This window comes from Carlito syrichta, unplaced genomic scaffold (genome assembly GCF_000164805.1).
Source record: "Carlito syrichta isolate Samal-C Ts95f unplaced genomic scaffold, Tarsius_syrichta-2.0.1 Scaffold308876, whole genome shotgun sequence".
Lineage (NCBI taxonomy): Eukaryota > Metazoa > Chordata > Mammalia > Primates > Tarsiidae > Carlito > Carlito syrichta.
Window position 1 is genome coordinate 534,067 of NW_007252972.1, and position 18,237 is coordinate 552,303.

An 18,237-nucleotide genomic window follows, 5' to 3' on the forward strand; every position below is an offset into this window, starting at 1 on the left:
TTTCTGTGATAGATCACTCAGTATTATAGACTCTAAGTCCATCCAAGCTGCTGTGAAGTTTATAATTTTGTCCTTTATGACTTTGTGATGTTCCATTGTATATATGTACCACATTTTTTAAAAATGGTCCTCTTTCGATGGGCAGCATGATTGGTTCCATGTTTTTGCTGTTGTGAACAATGCTGCAATAACCATACATATGCAGGTTTCTTTTTCATAGAGTGATTTGAATTCCTTGGGTATATTCCCAGTAGGACGATTGTGGGGATCATATGGAAGGCTGATTTTCAGATCTTTTAGGAATCGCCATACTGTTTTCCACAGAGGCTGTATTAGTTTACACTCCCACCAACAGTGTACCCTTTTCTCCACATCCTCTCCAGCATCTATTATTTTTTTAGTTATTGATGATGGCCATTCTGACTGGAGTTAGGTGGTATGTCAGTGTAGTTTTAATTTGCATTTCTTTGATGACTAGTGAGGCTGAGCATTTTTTCATGTATCTGTTGGTTGCTCATATGTCTTCTTTTGAGAAGGGTCTATTCATATCTTTTGCTCACTTTGTAATGGGGCTGTTTGTTTTTCCTTTCCAGCACTTTTGAGTTTCTTGTAGGTCCTAGATGTTAGGACTTTGTCAGACATACAGGTGGCAAATACTTTTTCCCAGTCTGTGGGCTGTCTCCCTACTATCTTGATGGTTTCTTTGGTTTTGCATAAGCTGTCAGTTTGATGAGGTCCCACTTGACTATCTTATCTCTTATGGCATGGGCACTTGGGGTTTTGATCAGGAATTGGTTGCCAGGTCCAATTTCCACGAAGGTGTCTTCTGCATTTTCTAAGGTCCTTATAGTTTGAGGTTTTATGTTTAGCTCTTTGATCCATTTAGAGTTGATTTTTGTGTATGGTGATACGTAGGGGTCTTGTTTTAATCTTCTGCATGTGGTCAATTTCCCCAGTACTGAATAGGTTCTCCTCTCCCCAGTGGTTGGTGGTGGAGGCTTTGTTGAAGATAAGTTGGTTGAGAAATTGGGGTTTTGCTTCTGGAATCTCTATCCTGTTCCATTGGTCTATATGCCTGTTCTTTGTGTGTGTGTGTGTGTTGGAGTGTCACTCTGTCACCCAGGCTGGAGTGCAGTGGCCGCTCCTAGCCACCACAGCATTGACCTGCTGGGCTCCGGCGATCCTTCCGCCTCAGCCTTCTGAGTAGCTGGAATTACAGGTGCGCGCTACCACGCCCGGCTAATTTTTTGATTTACTGTAGAGATGAGGTCTTGCCTGCCTGTGTGGGTCTCGAACCCGCTATGCCTGTTCTTGTACCAAAACCAGGCTGGTTTTGATTATTGTAGTTTTTATAATAAAGTTTAAAGTCTGGGAGTATGATACCTCCCACCTGTTTTGTTTGTTTGTTTCTTTGCTTGTTTGTTTGTTTTTGCAGAGAATTTTTTTGGCTATTCGTGGTTGATTGTTTCCATATGAATTCCTGTATTGTCATTTCCAGGTCTGAGAAGAATGTTGCTGGTAATTTAATGGGTATTATGTTAAATATATAGATTGCCTTGGATAGGATGGACATCTTAACAATGTTGATTCTTCTAATAATGAGCATATGCATGGGATAGTTTTCCATTTGCTTGTGTCATCTTTGATTTCTATGAGCAGTGTTTTGTAGTTTTTGTTGTAAAGGTCTTCAACATCTCTGCTTAGGAAGATGCCAAAGTATTTCATTTTTTTCGTGGCTATTGTTAATGGGATTGTGATTTTTATTTGGGTTTCTGTTTGTTTATTGTTGGTAGATAGAAATGTGACTGTCTTTTGCACATTTATTTTATATCCTGAGATTTTAGCAAAGTACTTTATCAGCTCAAGGAGATTTTTGACAGATTCTCTTAGGTTTTAGAGGTATAGAGTCATGTTGTCTGAAAAGAGGGATACTTTGACTTCCTCTTTTTCCTATTTGGATACCCCTGGTCTCCTTCTCTTGTCTGATTGCTCTAGCTAGGACTTCCAAAACTATGTTGAAAAGGAGGGGTGAGAGTTGGCATCCTTGTCTTATTTGGGTTTTAGGGGAAATGACTCCAATTTCTGTCTGATTAGTAGTATGCTGGCTGTGGGTTTCTTGTAGATGGCTCTTATGATTTTGAGGTATGTTCCATCTATTACTATATGTTTGAGGGTTTTTATCATGAAGGGGTGCTGGATTTTATCAAAATGATATAATCATGTGGTTTTTGTTTTTACATCTGTTGATGTATTTAATTATGTTTATTGTCTTGCAAATGTTGAGCCAGCCTTGCATCCTGGGGATGAAGCTTACTTAGCCATAATGGATGATTTTTGAGATGTGTTTTTGGACCTGGTTTGCTAGGATATTCTTGAGAATTTTAGCATCTATGTTCATCAAGGATGTTGGCCTGGATTTCTCTTTTTTTGCTGGATCTTCACCTAGTTTGGGTATCAATGCGATGTTCGCTTCATAAAATGATTTGGGGTGAGTTCCTTCTTTCTTGATTGCCTGGAATACTTTTAATAAGATTGGTATCAGTTCCTCCTTGTATGTTTTATAGACTTCTGCTGGAAAGTCATCTGATTTAGGGCTTCTTTTTGTAGGTAGTTTTCATATGACATAGTCAATTTCCTGGATTGTTATTGGTCTATTTAGGTTCTCGATTTCTTCTTGTTTCAACCTGGAAAGGTTGCGTGATGTCAGATAGTCCTCTATTTTTTTTAGATTTTCAAGTTTGTTTCCATACAAGTGCACATAGTAGTCTGATAATCTTTTGTATTTCTTCGGGGTCAGTTCTGACTTGATCTTTTGTACTTCTTATTGTGTTTATTTGGACTTTTTCTTGGTCAATCTAGCTAGGGGTCCCTCAATCTTGTTTATCCTTTCAAAGAACCAGTTTTTTATTTCTTTGATTTTTTTTGTATTATCTTTGTCCTCTATGTCCCAAATTTGGGCTTTTATTTTGGTGATCTGGATTCTTCTGCTGAAGTTAGGGCTTTGGGTGGTCTTGCCTTTCCATCTTCCTTGGGTGATTTGTTAGGCTGTTAACTTTTTATCTTTCCATTTTCTTCATTTATATTCATAGAGATATGAGTTTCCCTCTTAGTACTGATTTCATGGCATCCCAGATGTTTTAGTCAGATGTTTCTCCATTTTCATTTGTTTCCAGATATTTTTTAATCTCTGTTTTGATTTCCATGTTGACCCAGGAGTTGTTTAGTACCATGCTATTTAGTGTCCATGTCTTTTGGGTTTTGAGGGAACTTTGTTGGTGTTGATATTTATTTTTAATTCACTGTGGTCTGAGAAGGTGCAGAGCAGTATTTTAATCTTATGGAATGTGTTTGTGCTTGATTTATGGCCGAGGATGTGGTTGATCTTAGAGTACATTCCATATGGTGATGAGTAGAATGTATAATCCATGGTTGTTGGATGGACTGTTCTGTAGGTATCAATTAAGTCCATTTGGTCAAATGTCACATTGAAGTTCCGGATCTCCTTGTTGATTTTTTGTCTTGATGATCTGTCTAGGGTTGTGAGTGGAGTATTTAATTCTCTGTTTATGATAGTGTTAGAGTCAATATCTTTTTTAAGTTTACCTAGAAGCTGCTTTATGAAAGTTGGTGCTCCTATGTTGGATGCATATATGTTTAGGATGGATATTTCTTATTGGTAGATTGAATCTTTTGTCATTATATAGTTACCTTCCATATTTTTTAAAATTTTTGATAGCTTACAGTGTATTTTGTCTGATATTAAGATCACAACTTCTGCTTTCTTTTGTGTTCCATTCACCTGAAATTTTTTTTTCCATCCTCTGACTTTGAGTCTATGAGTGTCCTTTCTGGTGAGATGAGTCTTTTGGAAACAATATATTGTTGCCTCATATATATTTTATCCATTTTGTCATTCTTTGTTTCTTCAGTAGTGCATTTAGTCCATTCACGTTCAGGTTAATTATTGAGATGTGAGAGTTTATCCCTGTCATGAGGTTCTTTTCGAGTTTGTTGTTATTGCTGCTGTTTGTTTGTCTGTTGTCTCTCTTTTGATTTTTGGGTTGATTCATGTGTGTTTTCAATCTCTTTCCTGCATTTTTGGGAAGGGCATTGTCATTCTTTTCTTTTTTTCCTTTCTTCTGTGTTTAATACTTTCTTAAGTGTTTCTTGTAGAGCTGGTCTGGAGGCAGTGTAAGCTCTTAGGGATTGAATGTCTGGAAAGGATATTAATTCTCCATCACTGATGAAGCTTAACTTAGCTTGGTAGGTAATTCTTGGTTGATATTGTTTATCTTTGAGAACTTTTGAAGATTGGGCTCCAAGCTCTTCTAGCCTAGAAGTATTTCTGTAGATAAGTCTGCTGCTATTCTAATTGGTTTTCCCTGGTAGGTAGTCTGACCTTTTTCTCTTGCTGCCTTTAGGATTTTTTCTTTTATACCTACATTGTGTAGATGAATTACTATGTGTCTAGGAGTTGGTCTTCTCATTAGTTGTCTTGCAGGGGTTCTCTGAATCTTTTGTGTTTGAATGCCCATGTCATGAGATGAGGGAAGTTTCCTTGAATAATGTTATGGAATTTTTGTTCCAGGGTGGTCTCTGTCTCTCTATCTGCATCAAGAATTCCAATTAATCTTAGGTTCAGCCTCTTGAAATAATTGCTCATCTCTTGGAGGTTTTCTTCTGTCTTTTTAAGCTTCTTTTCTATATTTTTAACAGTTTGCGTTAGTCCCACATTTTGGTCCTCAAACTCGAGATTCTTTCTTCTGCTTGGTTAATTCTGTTTTCCATGCTTATCTGTTTGTTATTTATTTCATTCACTATGCTCTTTATTGCTGTTATCTCAGTTATCAACTCCTTCATTCTTTCCTCTTGTCTCTTCTCAGTTCTATTTATTATCTCTATTAATGTCTTGATATCTGGGTTTGTGGTTTGAGACCAGTCATTCTGAGGGATCTTCATTGTTTGTGTTCCAAAGTCTGTATTTTCAGTGGCTGACTTCCCAAGGGTCTGTGTGAGTCCTATCTTCTTCTTTTGGTTTTTCTATATTTGTGTAGATTTTCCACCACCACCACCCCCACTTTTTAACCTCTTTTTAAATTATATTGTGCAGGGATGGGGGTAGCTTTTACTTCTTTTTGCTCAATCTCCTATTCTTCCTTATGTGGATCCTCTGATTTTGTTCAATTCTGAAACTGAACTGTGGGTGGGAGGCTGTACTTTTTTCAGTTTTCAGATTAATTGAAGGAGGAACCATGATTCACAAACTATCTGTAGGTATCAGTATTTGCTGACAGGTGTGTGGGCACCCTGTAACCCACTTCCCACTGATTTACAATGTGTCCATGCAGTGGGGATGTAGGTTTGTCCCCTGAAAGCAAAATGAGGTAAGAAAAAGGAAAAGAATGGAAAAAGGAAGGAGAGAGATGAGAGGAAGGTGAGAGAGAGAGGAAGAAAAGGAAAAACAGACTGGTATACCAACTAATGAATGAAAAGAGACACAAACAAAGACAGAAAGATTTAAAAAATACAGACAATCATACAAACACACAAACCGACAACCACCCCCCTCACTGATGTACTTGCCCTCAGAAATACACAGACAGGAAGTCTTTAAAAAAAGCAATAAAATAGCAGAAACAAAGCAAGTATGAGAACGTAGTCAAAAACAGAAAGAAAGAAAGAGAGAAGAGGAAAAGAAAAACCTGAAACTAAAAACAAGCAAAACAAACAAAAAAACCCCAAAAAAGCTCACTCTGAGTCTGTTCCTGTAACTTCAACTTTTTTCCAGCTCTGGTCTCCAGCTCCTCCCCTCTGCTCTCGATGCAGGCTGTTAGGGTTGCTGTCAGCACAGGTTAGATGCTCCACAGACTACTGTGGGAGGAGAGTGGATCAGATCTGGACTCACCCAGCTTGCTGCCATTGTTGTCAAGTCTCCCACCAGATCTGACGTGTCTGTGTCTGTTTCATTTAAGCGAGGGGCATCCTGTCTCTCTGAGTTTGATGAGATAAACTCTAGGTCCCAGGTTGCAGGCTGGGTAGAACTGGGCAGAGCAATGCAAGTCTCTGCCTGGTCCTGGGACAGAGAAAATGGTTGTGGTCAGCGTTTCCTCACTGGTGATGGGGCTCCACTCCAGCTGTCCCTGACCTTCCGTCTCCACAAAACCAGGGCTCCTGCCACTCTGCTGTCACAGGTGATGATGTGGGCTGGGTGCAAGATTTTGAGGATCAGCTATATTCTTCAGCCTTTTCTCAGGAGAGCCTTGAGAACAGCAGTTGACCCTGCATACTGGCGGTTCCTATCTCAGGGCAATAGGGGGTTGCAGTCACCTCCGGAGGAGAGTCCTGGGTGCATGAAAACAGGTCTCCCCCAGACGAGCTTTCACTCACCCACAGGCACACACCCACATATGCAGAGTCTTTATAGACACTTACTTTTGCAGAGATTCTCACAGTCTGACCTGTACCATCACCACCAGAAAATTATTCTTTTTCTTGATAACCCAGCCCCTGTCCCCTACCCCCTGGAATTCATTTATTCATTTATTCTGCAAATCTCTCCTTTACCTCATTAGGTGTAGGGGAGGGGGGAAGTGTGATATGTACTCTGGGGTAGGGAAGCACCCAGGAGTGGGTGGAACACTCCACCTGACTCATAGGCCCTCATAGCTGGGTGGGTGGGAATGGGAAGAGAGCCCTGAGCACAATCTCATAGGGCAGGGACACTGATAGCAGATGGAGCAGAACACTGCATCCCATGGTGGGTATATCAAAGGAGGAGCCACTGAAACCAAGGAGGCTTCTTAGAGGAGGTAGTATTTGAGCTGGAGTGTGTTTTGCCTGGAGGACAGACGGAACAGCATGTGCAAAGCCAAGGAGGCACTGGGAAGAATGAGTACTTAAAGGGGAGTGGAATGCGGAACTCATTCAGTGGCACCCCACCTGTCCCTTATGGTGTTCCTGCTTCCTGCCCATCTGTCCTGCCACTGCTCCCTCCCCCGAGCCTGTCAGCTGTTGCCTGTGCATGCCAGTGTCAAGGAGGTACATGTTAGGCTTATTAACAAAGGTTGATAAGGTTGATAATGAAGTTGGATGTGGCATCAGGCAGCTTTGGTAGTGGAAGGTGCATGGGCTTGGAGACAGCTATCATCACCTTTTCTTACTCACAGTGAGGCCTGTAGGGCTGAGGGAGGAGTCAAGACTGATGGTGGGGGCTCCACTATGGTCAGGACTTCCTGTCTCTGTCACCTGCTCCCTGGTGCCACATTGAATAATTCCTCCCACAAGCCCCAGAGTTGACCAGAGGGCTCTGGCAGGCTAGAAGGACTTTGTGCACACTGAGGTCTGAGGTCAGCTCAACCCTGATACATGTAGAGCTGTGCTATCATCAGGATCTTGGACTTGGAGCTGGAGGTGATGGGGGAAAATTTCAGTCCCTCCCTGAGCAACAGTGAGACTGGAGCAGCCTAGCAGAGATGGGCTGAGGCAGGCAGGGACATGAGCTCCCTGAGGCTCAACTTCCTGGAGCATAGCATGAGGAGGAAGCCCAGGGCCTACACACAGCAAGTGTGCAATGGCACTGTCCTCATGGCCATTATTGGCCCTCTTAATCTCCAGAATCCTGTGTGCCCTGAACCGGCCTGTTCATATAGTCCTGAGTGCATGAATCAGAGACAGGAAGGGAGGGAGGAAGAGAATTTGAGGCTGAGAAATAAGGATGGAGAGGGTCGGGGAGGAGAAAACAAAAACAGGCAGAGACAGGGGGCGGGGGCAAAGAGTCATGCAGGGAAGTATGGAGGGTCCGCAGGAGAGCTGGTGGGCCAGGCCTGATGCAGTGCCCACAGTGAGGAAGCACTAATGGGCAGACCTACCAGACATTTACAGAGTGAGTTTAGTAATTTCAAATGCATGGAGGCTGTCATCCTGGGAAAAAAGCAAAAGAGCTTTGCCAACCTCCCTTGTGTTGGTTTGATGGTTCTGCGTCCTGGTCATCTTTGCTCTGGGTTCCCTATAGATGTGAGCATGGCCCCATCATCTCAGACACCAGAATTGAGGCTCCAGTGGGTCTAAAGGGTCACGCTCGGGTCCCTGGAGGCAGAAGTGGCCATGACCAGAGAGCATGTCTCAGCGTTCCTTCACCTCCTCCCACTCCTGCAACCCAGGCTCCAGGCAGCCCAGGCCCCTGCACCTCCACTCTCCTGGGGGGTCACACAGGGCCAGTCTCAGTCCCTACTCCTGGAGGCTCCTTCCTGGGTGGAAAGACATGATCAGTTGGATCCAGCCACAGTGCTGGCACCCACCCAGTATGGCTGCAGCCCTCGATCCTTCATCTGGCTGTCATTAGGATCCTGGACCTGGAGCTGGAGGTGATAGAGGAGAAATTCAGCCTGTCCCTCCCTGTGTTGGATGGCCCCACACAATGACCCAGCTTTGTCTGAGACTTGGTATAGGGTAACCTTCTCTCCCACCACTATACTGGGGGTCTTGAGGGGAGAGGCACCCCAAGATGAGGGACAGGGGTCCCAGCTCCTGGGGGAACTGGATCACAGAGTTGGGAGACTGGCCCCTGAGAAGGGGAATGGGTGCTGGGTGGAGTCGAGAGAGTGCTGTCAGTCACAGAACTTACCCATACGCCTCTTCTTGTACATGTGTGTCCTGTCTGTCCCATGGCCTGCAGCTGCCACCCAAGCCATGTGGTGCCACCAGTGCAAGGGCTTCGGAGGGTGCTCCCATGCATCCAGATGTCCAGGAGACTCTACCCACTGCGTTTCTATTGCTACCCGTGAGTAAGGGATGGGTAGGTCCCATGCCCTTTTTGCCCAGGGCATGGGCACAGAGGAGTAGCAGAGCCTGATCCACCTGGAAATCCAGGAGCAGAGTGGGAGAATATTCACTAGCCCTGCCCAGCTCTGGGTCCAAGCAAGGGGCCCACATGCCTTGATGTACCTGGGGGGCTGACCCTCAGCTCAGTGGCAGGAGGGTCAAGAGGTCTGGGCAGCTCGGAGCCTCGGGGTGTTTCATGGTTTCTTTTTTTTGCCCACCTAGGGGCTCTCATCAGCTTCAAGGACCTGCCTCTGGTCACCAAGAGGTGCCACTTTGGCTGCCCTGACATCCAAAGCCTGGACCTGGGCCCCCATGTGTCCATCGTCTGCTGCCAGGACAACCTCTGCAACCATGACTGACTGCCCTCCTCCAGGCCTGGCACTGGGGCCCAGGTACCCTCCCCAGGGACACCCTTCCCTCAACACCTGGCCAGCCCACACCTCCCCAACCTCTGTGGATCCCGTTGTCCAGCACCACTCTTCTTCAGGAAGACCTGTGTGAAGTCTTGCCTAAATCTGCTGCTGTCCAAGCCTAGGACACTCCCTGTGTGTCATTCCTTGAAGTCCTGACTCTCCCACTCAATAAAATGTGACCAGATCACTTGGCAAGAGCTGTCCAATGAAAGGTGGAAGGGGGCAGACACAGGGGTGCTTTGGTCCCTTATCCAGGTTATCTCCTACAGACCCCAGCCCAACCTACCCTCATCCACTGAACAGGTCTTCCTGCCTCCAGCCAGGTGTCAGACCTGAAAGGCACACAGGCCTGGACTTCCAAGCAGCTGCTGCTCCTGGACCAGCCATGGTGGGAGCACGATGAGCCCCCCCATCCTCCACCCCAGAGCGGGAGTTGGGAAGCCTGGAAGAAAGGCCATCCCAGCTGAGACAGAGAGGCTGTGCAGGGGTGAAGGAAGGGAGGAAGGGAGGAGGGACCTCAGCAAAGAGGGCTGTGGTAGGCCTGCCCAGAATACAGAGAGAGGAGGGTGGAAAGAAGGGCAGGAGGGTGAGATTGGGAGTGGGCAACCTAACCCTAAAACTCTCACTCACACCCACCTCTTGGTCAGCAGCTCATGGGAAAGACATGCCCCCTCTTTGACTTGGGGTCTCGAGCCCCTGGCAGCCCTTGCCTGCACTTCTTCCCATGCTGGCCCACCTGACGCGTGCTTACTCACCTTGTTTATTTCTTCTGGGAGCCTCACCTGCCTACCTAAGCCCTACCCCTCTCTCTAGGAAGACCCTGCTCCAGCAGGATGCTCCCTCCAGCTCCCCTGGGCCCCTGGATGCCCAGCCCACAGGGCAGGGTGCTGGGGAGAACCATAACCGTGAGTCGGATTAATGGGATTGACATGACAGCTGTGGTTATTCATCTCAGGGTAGACATAAGAACTTAATGAGCCAATGTGTGTGGAAGTTGTTCACTCACTAGACAAACATTCAATCATGGGCTTCCCACAATGCTCCAGGCTAAGCTTTGGGCTTTGAGGTTGAATAAGACCCACAAGCAACCCTGGTGCTCTCAGTTTTGAGATGTTGAGGTGAGTCAACAACTGTGATGCACAGATTCTCCTCCTGAGTCAACACCTGCCAAGAAACATACAACCAGGCCCTTTCCTTTGTAAAGTTCCCATGAAAAACAAACGTGAAAAAGCTGATGTAGTTGTAAAGCTGCCCAGCAAGGGGGGTGGGGAGAATGGCCCAGGCAGAGAGTAAACCAACATAAAGGTACAGTGAGGTCAGCATTCAGGGTTGATATAGGCACAGAAAAAGAGATGGTTGGGACATGCTAGAAATGTCCAAATGGCCAAATGCAAAAGATAAGTTAGATGATGCCAGCGATGGTTCTTCAGATGAGGGGAAGAAAGAGCAGGATGGCATGCCGGCTGCCCAGCACTGAGGAGTGCATAGTGTGAAGCTGGATCCTGACCTCTTGGGATACATCAGAAGGCATTTCAATTGAATCAAAGGTTTACATACATGGAAAAAGAAGGGGATTTTCAAAGGCTAGACAAGCCAGAATAGAAATGCAAGACACATTCCTCAAAGGATTAGATATAGAGTTACCCTAAGCCCAGCAATTCAATCCCTAGGCATAACCCAAGAGAAGTAAAAACAAATCACACAATAACTTGCTCATGAATGTTCATAGCAGCATTATTCATAGCAATCAAAAGGTGAAAATACCCCAAATGCTCATCAACTGATGGATGGATAAACAAAATAGGATGTATCCATACCATGGAATATTATTCAACCATAAAAGAAGCAAAGTGCTGATCTATGCCAAAACATGGACAGACCTTGAAAACATCATGCTAGGTGGAAGAAGCCAGCCTCCGTGGTCACATTTTGTATGATTCTACATATATGAAATAGCCAAGTAGAGAGATCTGTAAAGACAGAAAATGGATTAGTGATTGCCAGGGGCTGGGAGGGAATGAATAGGAGCGAGGGGAACACCAGAGGGCTTTCTGCAGCTCTCACACCACTCAGTACAATTCTTCACCTCTGTTGCCAAAATGTGTGTGATTTCTGTTTAACAGCTACCAATTAATTCTTCAATGGACACCTGCTGGGTGTCCTCTAGTTCACTTCTAACATTATCAACCTGGAAGTAGCGTCATGTCCCACAAGTTGAGGGCTCAGTCCCACAAGACTGTCCCCACTTCAGATGCCAGTCCAAGCCCCAGGCTGTGGCCTGTACTTCTGATCAACTTGTTATACTTCAGAATTCCTATGACCCTTTTCTCAGGTTTGATTCATTTGCTGGAGTGGCTCACAGAACTTAGGGAAACATTCACTCACATTTGCCCGTTTGTAATAAAGTATGTGACAAAGGACATGGATGAACAGTCAGTTGAAAGAGATGTGTAGGGCAAGACGTGGGGTAGGGGCACAGAGCATCCATGCCCTCCCAGGGTGCCACCCTCCATGCACCTGCATGTGTTCAACTACCCTTAAGCACCAAGAACCCTGTCCTTTTAGGTTTCTAAGGTGGCTTCATTACATAGACATGATTGATTACATCATTGGCCATTGGTGACCCACCCAACCTTCAGCCCTGTCTCCTCCCCAGGGGTTGTGGGGAAGAGCTGAAAATCCCAACCTTCTAATACTGTCATGGACTTTTCAGTGATCAACTCCCATCCAGAAGCTACCTAGGGAACCCCCAGTCATTTCATTAGCATACAAAAGACACACTTGTCACTCTAGAGGTGCCAAGGGTTCTAGGAGCTGTATGTCAGGAAATGGGGACAAAGATCAAATATATATTTCACCACATTACATTAATGGAAGGCTGGTGATGATGACACTAAAGCACACAGAGTCTTTTTTGAGATGCTGAGAATATTCTAAAACTGGTGATGGTTGCATGTGTCTGTGAATATACTAAAAATTATTATTGTACACTTTATATAGGTGAATTGTATGGTATATATGGGGAGACCTCCCCAAAATAGGAATTGTCTTTTGGAGGAAGGACCCCTTATAGTAAGTACACTCAGAATTTGTTTCTCAGGATCAAACAGTCAACCAAAGTTTTTATTTGAAAATTTTGGTGAGGTTGCATCACGATTTTTGACAGACATACCCTAAGTTGTGGCAAACAGGTGATTACTTCCACCATGACCACACACCTACCCACACCTCCCTGAGTGTTTAGCAGTTTGGGGCCAAAACAGCATGACTCCCATGCCCCACCCTCCCTATTCACCCCATTTTGCCCTGGTGACTTTTTTGTTTGTTTCCCTGAATGAAAAAATACCTCAAAGAGAAATGTTTTGTCAATGTGGAAAAGGTGAAACATAAAATGGCAGAATCACTAAAAGGCAAAAAAAAATTGACAAGTTCAAAAACTGTTTTGAGCAATGAAAAAACCAACTCAATGGGTGTATTACATCAAATGGAGTGTTCTTTGATGGTGACTGAAGTTTAAACATGTAAGAATAAATACACAGTTTTTAATAAATAAATTTAAGGTTTATTGGGTTCCCCCTTATAAAGTATACTCTATAAAACTGTTAAAACATTTTAAAGAAAGAAAAACAAGACACAAAATCCAAATGGAAAAAGATTCATAAATGACTCCATAAAACTCTTTTTAAAAAGGAAACAGAAAAGGAATACTATAAACAAAACCAAAATAACAGAAGACAAACTAGGAAATATTTGCCACACATGTTAACAAAGATGATTCCCTCCATACATAAAGATTATTTCAAATCCCTAAGGAAAGGACAACAGCCTGTAGGACACAAATAGCATGTTCAGAGATAAAGTCATTCAAGGGGCCAAATGAAGGAAAATAAGTCTAATCAAATTCTGAAACAGAGAAGAGAAGAAACATTTCAAACCTAGGAGCATGAGAGTCACAAGTCTCGATGAGGAAGGACAGGCTTCTGTGCTTTCGGATGCAACCTTTGGAGGGCAAATAGACCCTGCCAAGGAAACTCTAAATGCACCTAGAGTTTTGCTGTATGCTGGCTCCCCAAAAATGCCACCAAAAGCCTGTAGAAAAGCTGTCCTTGCTACTTCCCCACGCTTCTGGGTTTTGAGACCCTGATTTAGCATAGATTTTCCAAGGTGGGGACTTGGAAGGGTTGGATAAGGACCGGAATAAAACAGTTTAGAATTTTGAGGACTTTTAGTTTTGGGGCATCATTCAATGGTTGGTATTAAAGAGTCAATAGGTATTTTGGAAAGGTCCTGGAAAAGTTATGCTATGTAAATGAAGACGAAGAGTGGAAAGTCATGGTCCCGAGGACAGTGAGCCGCTGACTGGGGAGATAGTTCTGGTTCTCAGCTCTCAAGCCCCACTGCTCCTAGCAATGCATCCACCCGTTCTTGGTCAAAGAGAGCAGAGAATGTACACTGACAGATGTTCATTGCAGCTTTTCTCAGCGCAAAACCACAGACAGCCTACGTATCCATGAGTACAAGGTTGGAACCTTAGGACACATACCTTCTGGAAGTATATAGGAGAAATGGATCACAGCAACCGCATTCCAGTGTACAACCTGTAATGCTGTCTGTGCCCCACTTCCTCTTTAGTGTAGAATCATTGGTTTAAGAGCCATTGGTCTGTGCTGCTGAAGCCCCTCAGAATGGATGGGGGAGACTTCCCACAGAATTGATCAGAAACCACCCTGGGCTTGGCCACAGCACCCCACAAGGGACCTGGGGACCCCTGCCCTGAAGTAGAGGTGCCCACAATACAAAACGTAGATGGGACAAAAGGACAAATGAGAAGCCACAAAGAGCAGAGTAGACAGGGCGATGCACAAGGTGGAGTATCCCTGGGTCCAGGGGAGAGACTGACAGTCTATCCCTAGTAGTGTCTCACTGTGGCTGGGTACCAGGAGGAAGCCCCAGTCTGTACTGGTGGCACACATCTATCCCCACTTCCTACCAGGGCATCGTCTTGGGCTGCAGGATCTGTAAAGCCACAGCTCTATTTCCCAGGCACCCCCGTCAGAGAGATGACTTTCATTTCCTGAATGTGGAAGGCAGGAATCCCAGCAAGGCACTGACTTCTCTGCCTGCCACACAGGGTCCTGGCACTAGGGACTTCCTGCCCGTGGACCTTACTGCAGAGGTGTGTGTGTGAAGGCCATCGTCTCACAGAAGCCGCCAGCTCACTGTCTTTCTATTGAGTTGTGAGGTCAGTGGGGTGTTCCAGGAGTGTTTCCTCAAGACACTTTGAGAACTGTCAGAAGGGGTTACCTGCAACCAGGACTCAAGGGCTGTATTCTGGGGAGGATTATCTGACCTCTGAGGGTCCCATCAGCCTGAGAAGATGGACAGGAGTAAATCAACTACCAAACTACCTCCTAGAATGAAGTGACCCTTGAAGGTGAGGCTTTGGGGACTGCAAGGGGCTGTACTTCACTGAGGACTAAACTCTGATCTTTCTTCTGTACCTTGCCAAATCCCTAACTAAGGGACCTGGAGAGGTGGGCTTTTTATCGACACTCCCTACATCATATAGTTTACTTTCCAACCTGACTCTGGCATAACATCACATAACAGGTAAAGAAGGAAACTCAAGGTATTTTATGACCCTGTAACGCTGTCTCTTGTGGACTCCAGGCACCTTTTAAGACACTTACGTGTTCTCTCTGAAGTCTGCAATTCATAAAGCTTCATCTACACATCAAGAAACTTGACTCCCTTATTGTTCCTCAAGCTGCCCACTTCCTTTGCTTCTTTCAAAATTTCTTAGATAACTCTTGCTACTAATTGTCAATCAAAAAATCTTTGAATACCTCTGTAATCTACAAACCGCTGCTTGGAGATGTTCTGCCTCCCTGAACCAAAACAATGTGAATCTAAAATGTATTGCTTTATGGTTTCTTGTAATTTCTGTTTTCCTAAAAATGAATATACCCAAGCTACAATTTAACCATGGTGGACACACGTTCTCAGGACCTCCTGGGGACGGGTGTCATGGGCCTAAGGTCACTCACATTTGACTCAGAATAAACCATCTTAAATATTTTACGAAGTGTGGTATCTTTTGTCACCATCATTATTAAGGCAGAAAGGAGGAAAACCAGTGCTGAGGCCAGAGGCTGCCTTCAGTGAACCTCAGTGTTTGAAAAGAGAATGATAAACCTGTTTTGCACCAGATGGAGTCAGGGATGGGGACGTACTTCTGGTGGTGGAAAAGGAAGACAGAGACAAACCTGAGAAGGATCTGATACTCTGTTACAGACTTGCAGGCAGAGGGGCCACATGAGAAAAAGTGGTGGCTGCAGAGCAGTGAACAAGCAGCCTCTGCTGATGCCACAAGGAAACTGAGTGTCAGTCCTCCAACCACAAGGACCTGGATTCTGCCAATGCCTGAATGAAACTGGGCAAAGATTCCTCCCCAGTTGGAGTCCATCCCTAGTCATACCTTGGCTTTGGCCTGTGAGTCCCAGAGAGCCCGAATGAATGCACAGGGCAGGAAAGAACTGAGTTAATAATGGGTGGTGTTTTAAACTGCTAAGTGTAGGGTGATTTGTCACACAGCAATACGACCTAATGCAGCTTGTAGGCTCCATTGAAGCCAGCTGCCACGTTGAAGAGACCCATGTAGCAAGGAATTGAGGGTGATCTCCATCAACAGATAGCGAGGAATGGAATCTGGTCCACTCCACACCAGATTGGAAGCAGGTCCTTCTCTAGTTGAGACTTGAGATGATTATGGCCTAACCAACACCTGGATTGTGGTCTGAGCACAAACCTAAAGCAGAGTGAAGCCGTACCCAGACTCCAACTTACAGCAACAGTGAGACAATAAATGTGGGTGGCCACAGGACGCTGGATGACAATGAGACATTGAGTGACCATGGGACGCCAGGTGATCACAGATACTGCAAGACATGGACACTGGGTAGCATAGGACACTGTAGACCAGGGCTCCTCAACTCCCTGGCTGCAAAATGGTACCAGTCTGTGGCCTGCTAGAAATGAAGCTGTACAGCAGGAGGTGAGCAATGGGCAAATAGAGCTCCGTTTGTTGTCAGATCAGCAGCGGCATTAGATTTTCATAGGAGCCCAAACCCTATTATGAACTGTGCATGCAAGGGATCTAGGTTGCCCACTCCTTATAAGAATCTAATGCCAGGGGAGAGGAGAACCTATTCAGTAAACAGTGCTGGGAAAACTGGTTAACCACATGTAGAAGATTAAAACAAGACCCCTACCATATCACCATACACAAAAATCAACTCTAAATGGATCAGACCTAAACGTAAAACCTCAAACTATAAGAACCTTAGAAAATGCAAGAGACACCCTTATGGAAATTGGAACTGGCAACCAATTCCTGATCAAAACCCCAAGTGCCCATGCCATGAGAGAAAAGATATACAAGTGAGACCTCATCAAACTGACAAGCTTCTGCAAAGCCAAATAAACCACTGAGAGAGTGGAGAGACAGTCCATAGACTGTGAAAAAATATTTGCCAACTGTATGTCTGACAAAGGCCTAACATCTAGGATCTACAAGGAATTCAAATGTGCTGAAAAGAAAAAAAAAACAGCTCTATTACAAAGTGGGCAAAAGATATGAATAGACACTTCTCAAAAGAAGACATATAAGCAGCAACAGATACATGAAAAAAATGCTCAGCCTCACTAGTCATCAAAGAAATGCAAATTAAAACTACACTGAGATACCACCTAACTCCAGTTAGGATGGCCATCACCAATAACTCAGAAAACAACAGATGCTGGAGAGGATGTGGGGGGAAAGGGAACACTTCTACACTGCTGGTGGGAGTGTAAACTAGTACAACCTCTGTGGAAAACAGTTTGGCAATTTCTAAAAGATCTAAAAATCGACCTCCCACATGACCCTGCAATCCCCGTGCTAGGAATATGCCCGGAGGAACTCAAATTACTCTATGAAAAAGACACCCGCCCATGCATGTTTATTGTAGCATTATTCACAATAGCAAAAACATGGAACCAACCGTGCTGCCCATTAAAAGAGGAATGGATTTTTTAAAATGTGGTACATATACACACTGGAATATTACACAGCCGTAAAGAAAGACAAAATTATGAACTTTGCAGCAACTTGGATGGACTTAGAGTCTATAATACTGAGTGATCTATCACAGAAACGAAGAGCCGAGTTTCACATGCCCTCACTCATAAGCGGAGCTTGAACAACTATTATAATACTATAATAAAGGGATTGACGGTAGTGGGAAACTGCCAGGGGAGGGGAGGGGTGGGATTGGCAGTACTGGGAAACTGCCAGGGGAGGGGGGTCACACCTCATTAACAAGCGTATCTGCATACTGAATATTTATATACCTAATCCTGAATTGTACTCCACATATTTAATGTGGATCTGACTGAGGTGGAGTTGAAGTGGTAATTAGCAATGAGGTTTACCTGCACATTTCCCCGCTCCCCAACTCTGTGGAAAAATTGTCTTCCATGGTTCCTGATGCCAAAATGGTTGGGGACTGCTGCCATAGACCATATAACTTGAGCTGCTCATTCCACCCTGGCTACCATATGACCCACTGAGCTGTCAATAGAAACTGTCACAGGGGCAGAGTGTGACCTCTTTTCATGCCTGCCCTCCCTCATACCTGATTGTGTCTACATGAACGAGTTGGCTCTTCACCCTAACTGTAGAGAGGGATCTGGGGAAGGTCCTGAAGAAGGGGTCTCACATCAGAGTGCTCGGAAAAGTGGTAGTGGTGTGGGCCATGGTGCAAGGGCAGCGTCTGATTCTTGGGTCACAGTTCAAGGTTAAGTTCTTGAGGTTGGCAGCTCCAGCGGCAGCCTCACAACACCCTAGTTTAACAGTAACATTATTAGGGAGGTCATCCCTGCAGGCCCTCTCTGGCCACACACTGAGTCCTGATCCTGGTCACAAGTTGAACTCTGAGCGTGTTGCACACTGAATCTTGATTCT

At 44.8% G+C, this 18,237-nt stretch overlaps 1 protein-coding gene across 4 annotated transcripts in view; it reads left to right on the forward strand.

Moving 5' to 3' along the window:
- The window catches only part of LYNX1 (Ly6/neurotoxin 1), a 19,167-nt gene extending 9,739 nt beyond the window's left edge, over positions 1-9,428 (forward strand). For 3 of the 4 annotated variants that reach the window (XM_021716719.1, XM_008066323.1, XM_008066326.1), the window contains 2 exons: positions 8,675-8,779; positions 9,043-9,428. In XM_021716719.1, the coding sequence (XP_021572394.1) occupies positions 8,675-8,779; positions 9,043-9,106 (169 nt within the window). In that variant the 3' untranslated portion in view covers positions 9,107-9,428. Of the gene's footprint in view, positions 1-4,461; positions 4,498-8,425; positions 8,442-8,674; positions 8,780-9,042 lie in introns of those variants that run through there. The other variant, XM_021716720.1, reaches the window with a different exon arrangement.
- The last annotated feature ends 8,809 nt before the right edge of the window (positions 9,429-18,237 follow it).